This window comes from Urtica dioica, chromosome 8, assembly GCF_054948205.1.
Source record: "Urtica dioica subsp. dioica isolate 48M chromosome 8, U.dioica_male_clone48M_v1_H2, whole genome shotgun sequence".
Taxonomy (NCBI): domain Eukaryota; kingdom Viridiplantae; phylum Streptophyta; class Magnoliopsida; order Rosales; family Urticaceae; genus Urtica; species Urtica dioica.
This window is the reverse complement of record NC_142763.1, coordinates 4,007,980-4,016,299: the sequence shown is the minus strand read 5'-3', so window position 1 is coordinate 4,016,299 and position 8,320 is coordinate 4,007,980. Positions and strand designations below refer to the sequence as shown.

The 8,320-nt window shown below is 36.5% G+C and overlaps 1 protein-coding gene across 1 annotated transcript; it reads right to left on the bottom strand.

The window, feature by feature from the left end:
- Positions 1–3,879: 3,879 nt before the first annotated feature.
- LOC149387392 (putative ubiquitin-like-specific protease 2B) lies at positions 3,880–7,590 on the bottom strand. The gene is made up of 10 exons (XM_089621898.1): positions 7,438–7,590; positions 7,169–7,318; positions 6,997–7,083; positions 6,573–6,910; positions 6,049–6,249; positions 5,921–5,976; positions 5,745–5,838; positions 5,502–5,592; positions 5,128–5,247; positions 3,880–4,850 (listed from the first exon to the last, which is right to left on the bottom strand). The coding sequence occupies exons 2-10, from the start codon at positions 7,298–7,300 to the stop codon at positions 4,638–4,640; spliced, it is 1,332 nt and encodes a 443-aa protein (XP_089478024.1). The 5' UTR covers positions 7,301–7,318; positions 7,438–7,590; the 3' UTR covers positions 3,880–4,637.
- Positions 7,591–8,320: the final 730 nt, after the last annotated feature.

Genomic DNA, 8,320 nt, shown 5'->3' with positions numbered 1-8,320 from the left:
TTGCACCTTGGCGGAGGTTTTGGAGACTTTGGTATAGTGTTCGGGAGTAATTGTACGGGAGGAATGCGGTGCGCATATGTTTTTTTAATTTTTCCCACGTAGCGATCTTCGTCTTTCCGCTACGAGCGCGTTGAGTTTTCATCTGGGTCCACCAAGCCGCGGCGCGGCCTCGAAATCGGGTGGCCACGAGGGAGGCTCGTCGATCTTCCGGGACCACCTTGAAATCGAGAACCTCTTCCACCGCAACAATCCAATCGAGGAATACATCTGCGTTGACGTTGCCGTGGAATTCGGGGATCTCCATTTTGAACGCCGATTCCCATCGCGTATCATTCTCCATGCCGTCCGCGCGTAGGCGACCCGGGGGCTGAATGGCGGGATCTTGCGCGAAAGGGTTATCGTCGTCGATATCGGAGTCGTCAAGAGGGGCCGGCGGCGCTGCGGGTCGCTGTTGAAGGAGCGCTTCGACGGAGCGGGTCAGGGCCTCCACTTGCATTCGTAATCCGGTGAGATCTTCTCGTCTATTCACGTCATCAAGATCAGCTTCGCGATCGGGAAATCCTCCACGTCTACCTCGGCGCGCCATGGCGATGGTGGGGCGATCGGAGCGGGCTCTGATACCAACTGATGTAGACAAGCTTATAGGAAAAAGATAATCACACGGGTTTTTTTTTCAAGCAATGCTTGGGTTTCTTTTCATTTAATCAAGTCTGCCATATAACTTGGCAAAGACAAGTATATATATAAACTAAAATTAACATGATACGTTCAACACAAAGCAAGAAAGCAAATGGGCACAGCCACATTAAAACTGACAGCAAATAAAAGCCAATAAAGAAGGAAATAAAAGAGGAAAATGAAAGACAAAATAACAGCCCATAAAAGAGGAAATAAATGACACCATTAAGATGAAACGGAAAGTGACTTTTCATCATTTTCTCCCATTGTTTTGGTCCCACCTTTCCATGTACGTAAGACCCATTTGCATGGCATTATGCATGGCATCAGAAGAGTTGTGGGTAACGATTGCGAGTGAAGAAATTTGTGGTCGTTTTTATGGATAATTGCACCAGAATATGGAACACCATTTTTTCAATACTCAACTTTGAGCCAGTAGGATAAATAATTTCTTCATGATATTGTGCAAGGAATTTGCTAGATGGTAACAACATGTACTCAGAGTTGAGAGAGAGAGAGAGAGAGAGAGAGAGAGAGAGAGAGAGAGAGACCTTATGGATGAAACTATTAGCTGACCTCGCAGGAAGCACTCCTGCACAGGAAAACTTCATGCATTCCATTATCGCCTGAAGATCGACGCCAACACAAACACATAACCGCCAACAAAAAAATCGATGAGGTTCGAGATAGAATAATAGTGAAAACATGCAATATATAGGTATATAAGAGAGAGAGAGAGAGAGAAAGAGTACAGTTTTTCCGGTGCCAATGTCACCGACGATGAGAGTGAGGGGCTTGAAGAAAGTGATAACAATCCCTTTCTCGGGATTGATGCTTCGAATCCCTTCGATGAACATCGAATCGACAGTAGTCATTTTGCTGGGTCTTCTCTCTCTCTCTCTTGGGTGACAGACGTGGGAAGAAGAAGAGTTTGGGTTCTCAGAAGATTTCTCAAGTTTTCTATTTTGTTTTCTTATTACACAAAAAAAGAAAGGAAACGAGCGTGTCTCATACGGCACAAATTATTTACATTGAAGTTAAAATAAAAAATAAAAACAATATCACTAAATAGATTAATATTTAGTATTTACTAGCCCATTCTATACAACTTATTGGGCATCTAGTCTAAGTTTTATTTTATTAAGAAAATAGCCCGGCAAGTAAGTTAATTAAATTAACTTAACTATTTAATTAATTTACTTTACCCTGGAAATACCCTTTTTTCAAGAACGGTAACTTAAGGTATTCATCTTTGCACATCGGCTACCGATCGACGCGTTTAGTAAGATCAGCCAAACGAGAGTTAATATACTTGAATTCTTGCTCAGTAACGTAAACATTATGGTGAAGTTCAAGAAAGATCTGTCAGGAAAAATCACCTGAAAAGTGCGGAATATGATTTTCCCTAACCTTCTCAATATATTGACATGAATGTTAATAACAATTTAATGACCGACGAGCCGACCAGCTCAAGACCGACGAGCTCGAGACCAACAAGCTCAAGGATGACGACGACGAGCTCGAGGTTGGTTCTTCCTCTTATTTAAATTTAGTGAATGTTTAATTTATTATATACTATTATTGACTGCCTATTTTGAATAAATATACTTTTTTATATGTAATTTTTTCTATAATAGCGATTATTTTAACTTAATTCGTCTTAATTTATTATATACCATTATTGTTTGAAATTTAAATATAGTTCACCAGTTTAAATACTTTCTATTAATGATACATTTATATATAAATGATTATATTTGTATTTATATTTCAATTTTATAATTTGGTGTGTTTGAAAAAGAATTCTGCCCAAGCTCTCCGTGGTAGGACTTCTCCGAGGACTTATCCGAGGATTATACATTTATATTTTGATTTACATTGCAATCTAAATTGTTGAAATGCCATTATTGACACGAATGTCAATTTATTATATTGACACGAATGTCAATTTATTATATTGACATGAATGACAATTTAATGACATATTTGTCAATATATTATATTGACATGAATGTCAATAACAATTTAATGACATATTTGTCAATAAATTGACATTCATATCAATTTATTGACATGAATGTCAATTTATTGACATATGAAGGCAATGAAGCATACCAGCGTGTTCGTAAGTGGACAAGAAAAGTAGACCTTTTCAGAAAGGATTACATATTCATTCCAGTAAATTACAGGTAAGACTGGTTTCAGTGTTGTATTGCCTGAATTTTTTTACTATGCGATTAACCGATGCAACATGGTTACAGTTTTCACTGGAGTTTGCTTGTCATTTGCCATCCCGGTGAAGTGCCAAATTCAGTAGGTAAGAATAAATATTGATACACTGTTATCTTTTTTCTTGAATAATAGTTATCTCTCGGTCATTTTATGTTTCATTATCATAGATGAAGAATCTGAAAGTGTATGTGGTCCCCGGTGGAAACCTTGCCAAGGTCCAACGTGCTGTCTGTATGATCTCCAACTCAACCAGTGTTGCAGAGGTCTTCTCTTGCATTGACCACTAGTTTGACTTCATGTACGCCAAGCGAGCCTTTGTGCACTAGCAGGTTGGTGAGGGATTATTTTAACTTTAAAATATAAACTGACAGTTGAGATCTATTGAGAATTTATTGACAATAAAATATATCCTTTTAAACTATCAATAAAATACATCCTTGTAAATATATAGACAATATATTGAGAATTTATAATATTTGAGATTTTATTGACAAATATGTCAATAAATTGACATTCATGTCATTAAATTGTTATTCATGTCAATATATTGACATTCATTCATGTCAATAAATTGACATTCATGTCAATCTCTTGACATTCATGTCAATCTCTTGACATGAATGTCAATATATTGACATGAATATCAATAAATTGACATGAATGTCAATAAACAGAATGGTCCTCTTCGTCTTGATGGTTGTCACAGCAGCGTTCACATCCTTGGGGACCATGTCACCTCTGTACATCAGACAGCAAGCCATGTACATCAGCGTTCACATCCTTGGGGACCATGTCGCACTTTGCCATCATGGTAGGCCTGTTGATTCTATACCTTTCGTAAAATAGTGAAACCTTGACCTGTGTGAGTAATAGACATGGCTGAGTTGGTTGGCGGAGCGTTGCTTTCTTCTTTTCTTCAAGTCTTGTTTGAGAGGTTGGCTCCAAAAGACATGCCCAAGCTGTTCTATTACTCACACAGGTCAAGGTTTCACTATTTTACGAAAGGTATAGAATCAAAGTAAGACAATACTTCCGTAAAAAAAAAAGGTAAGATCGTAATTATAGACTGATTAATTTTAGTCCAAAGTTGTCTTTAATTAGCAAACTACCATAACAATAAAAATAAAATAAATAAATAAAAAAATTATAGAACTATATACAATATAAAGAACAAAAAGAAACAGATCGACGTTGATAATAGATCAAGGTTTCTATATACAAAGTTGCCTTTAATTAGCAAACTACCAACCAACTCAGCCATGTCTAACTGATAATAGATCAAGGTTTCTCTATTGTCAAAGTAAGACAGTATTTATAGAGTAACTAGTTCCAGAGTTGCCTTTTTAACAAACTAGCATAGCAATAAATATAGAATCAACAAGACAGTATTCTATTTAAAAAAAAAAAAAAGTAAGACAGTATTCATTGAGTAAGTTTTTATTTATTACGAAGCTGCCTTCTTTAACAAGTTAACGTAGCAATAAAAAAAATTATGTAACTACATTAAATATTTACCAAAAAAAAAAAAAAAAAACTCACCAGAGAGACGAAGTTGCTACGCAGAAGACGAATAGTTGAAAATCTCCACAAAACTATGGCAATTGAAATTTGAATGAGTGTTGGTAATTCGCGCCAGTATATGAGCTCGAAGAAGGTCCTAGTTCAGATAAATTCGATGAAACCAAGCCCGATTTTCCAAAGCACAAATCACCTCTGGGCTCAGACAACTATTCTCTGACTTCATGACTGTTTATCCGTTCAAGAACTACTACTTCAGTTTCTTGATCACATGTCTCGCTGGGTGCCGGAGAAGGATCTCGATCAATGCTATCAGCTTTTGGCATATTTCGAGAGCGATTTTCAACGATCTTGTATATTAACTTCTTGATTTTTTGTCTTTTGAGAGAAGCCTCCTTAGGCAGGAACCAGTTTCTGCTTAACTGGAAATACGTGAACTGGTAAGTTATTCTACGAATGTCATTCGCATAGAGAGTATGTTATAATTGAAAAGCAGTAATGTAAAAACCAAAAAAAAAAAAAATTAATATTATTCAGTTATAGTGTGAATGGTAAAAGTTTATAAACAACGTTCTACAAAGTATGATTAAAAGAGAAGTACTGCAGGGTACTGATTCCCACTCTTAAAATCCTAACCGGGGAACTACTGAAAAATAAATAACTATATGAAAATGTAAATTGGAATATATGAAAACTTACAAAATTGGATGACTTTGTGACATTGAAGGGGCAGAAGTTAAGAGGGGCTTCTTCCAGAAAGCGCTCCACATAATGGAGCAAGAATACACCACAGTCAAAGAAATTCTCCTGCTGTGGTAACTAATGAAGATGAAAAACAATGAAACTGTAAATAAGAAATGCCTTCTTCATAAACAGTGAGTAATGATGGTTGGAAAAGATGATAACTTCTAAACACTCCTCTTGGTAATTAGTTAAAAACATTCTGAAAACACTATGAGATGCTTTGAGAATGTCGTAGAATATTAAAAAAGGCAATGACTTGGAAAAGTTATTAAACATTATTTTGGTGTGATTAAGCCAATCTCCTTGGTGGTACTTAGAGGTATATATACCTCGAGCGAGATAAATTTCATGAGAAGGAACTTTAATGAAGCATCATTTGCAGCATCATTATGCCTTTCTTTCCATTCTTCACATAGATAACTACATTACAGACACAATGAGAAAAATTGGTCACAATTAGCATCTAATGCTATAATAACAGCTTCTAACTTGAGAACTAAATAGTTAGTTTAAGCAAAAATATAAAACATAGTATCCTTTAGCTTAGTTATCAGGCAAATGTCAAAAGCTACCTCTGGATGAGATTCTTAAGGCCATTGTGACTTCCTCGGATAGAATCCATGTGCAATATGCACGGTACCTTGGATACACTTTCAGATTCTTCATCTATGATAATGAAACATAAAATGACCGAGAGATAACTATTATTCAAGAAAAAAGATAACAGTGTATCACTATTTATTCTTACCTACTGAATTTGGCACTTCACCGGGATGGCAAATGACAAGCAAACTCCAGTGAAAACTGTAACCATGTTGCATCGGTTAATCGCATAGTAAAAAAATTCAGGCAATACAACACTGAAACCAGTCTTACCTGTAATTTACTGGAATGAATATGTAATCCTTTCTGAAAAGGTCTACTTTTCTTGTCCACTTACGAACACGCTGATATGCTTCATTGCCTTCATAAGCTTCAGATCGATCTTGGTCTAAATCCGCAAGCTTCCGAAAGAAAAAACTATTGAAGAAATGAAACTTGTGCTTTTCGTCTGACTGAAAGTTTCTGGCCAAAAATCTACAAGAAGAGCTCGTAATCAGGCTTCCTAGGAAATTTCCCAAAAATTTATAATTTCTTCCAACCATTCCAGATTAGGTATAATTTTATAAGTTCAGCTTATTACAGAAATGCCAATAATTTGATAAATTTTATAAGTATCCATGAGTTCAGCTTATTTAGTCTATGCCCATAATTTCAAGTCCCACACGTTTATAATATTATTAAAGAAATGCTCTAAGCTACAAAATTAGCAACTCTAGTTTCCTTCTGTGAATTAATAACTAGAACTGGATACTTGAAATAACTAAGACCAGTCATATTATAAACAAATTTAAACTTACTTGATATAAAAATCAATTATGGTATCGTTGATAAATCTTTCAGGTTCCAGGAGTTCCATGTCTTCTTTGTGGATGATAACAGCATCAGGATCTCCTTCTGGATAGATAACGTCTTGAAAGGGCTTATCTTTTGCGACTTCTTTTTTATCTTCTTCTGTTTTCTTCTTTTCTTCTTCTGTTTTCTTCTGCCCACTTACAGAAACAAAATTCATGCCGACATCTTCTCGAAGACCTGTTTGAAATTCAAAATCATTGAATGTGGACAGTACGAACTCTCGAAGGGAAACAAAGTCATTTCGGATTTTGATATTGCAAGTTTCGACTGCCTTCACCCGATCCTGAAAGTATTTACGTGCAAATAAAATTAACTCATAACTCCTGAGATAGTTGTTACGAAATACAGTATTTTTGTGTGATGATTCACCTTTATTTTTTGCAATTCCGATGTCTTGATGTTCTTGACTACTCTCGACGGCTTTGCGACTTCAGATCCGATTGGATTGAAAACCAACTGCAGATTTACAACTGCATCAACCTCATTTTCTTATATGTCCAGAACATCATCAAAATTTAATATAAGCGAAAGTTGAAGTTACGTTGGTGCTGTTGAAGGGTATTTTGTTGACTGTGACCACAGAGATTTTAGAATTAGCTTCCCACCGAAGCATCAACGGGGTTGCTGTGTTTGAAATTTTTGTGCATAATTTCAACTCGCTGAATATGGGCATACACTCATATGCCCAAATCTGAAGCGCCACAATGAAGGCACCAATGTTAATCTTCGTGGGTTTCATCCTATTGTAAGACTTCCGCTTCATCACATAGCAATGGATCCGTTCCTTTAGGAAATCCCAAACAACATTACCCCACGGATGGTTGTTAAACTCGTCGGGGTTATCGACCATTTTAATGAACGCCATGTTCGTGATTGATTTTTTTGGGCTATCAGCGAGAAGGACGTCGTACAAGAAATGGAGGAGTAAACACTTCACCCTCTTCTCCACTGGCCACTTCTTTCTTTTCAAGACCAAAGAGGTTATATGTCCCCTGTTTTTCTCTTTCACAGGCAGGATATATTTCTTGTAAAGCCCATCCTTCTCTTCAGGGCCGTCATAGTTGAACTCTTTGTAGTTTTCTGCAATGCGCAAACCCACGATGTCAGCCAAGTGTTGTCTTGTAAAGGGTCGTGGTTGGCCTCCAAGCTCAAAAAAAAGTATGTCGGAAGAGTCTTTGCCATAGCGACCACACCTAACCATGATACTATGGATGATATTCGAGGACCGGGTGACTTTCGGCATTCGTAGAAAATGTCCGAAGCATGTAGCTTCGAAAAGCTTTTTTTCTTCGGGGGTCATATCCGTTGATTTCTCGAACTTGTCGAGATTCCCAAAGAAGCTGAACAAATCACTGATCATCTCATCTGATAGATCTCGAGACCAAGCCTACATAAAAATAAAACCAGCAATTCAAATATTCAAAACTGTCATTAACTGTAAACATGTCAATAATATTTGAAGATTTTATAAAATGGATCTCATGAAATGCCAAACAGGTCAATATACTTTTATTAAAAAGAATCTATCGTCATGTTTCTCTAAACAACATTCACAAAACAACCAGAGACTACCTTTCTAAAACAGTTCATACAAAACATAATTCAGCACGTTTCAACCAGAATACCACAAATAATCTATCAAGCAAAAAGCGACGCAAATTACATGATTATCGGAGCTTGACGATGGTTCTTC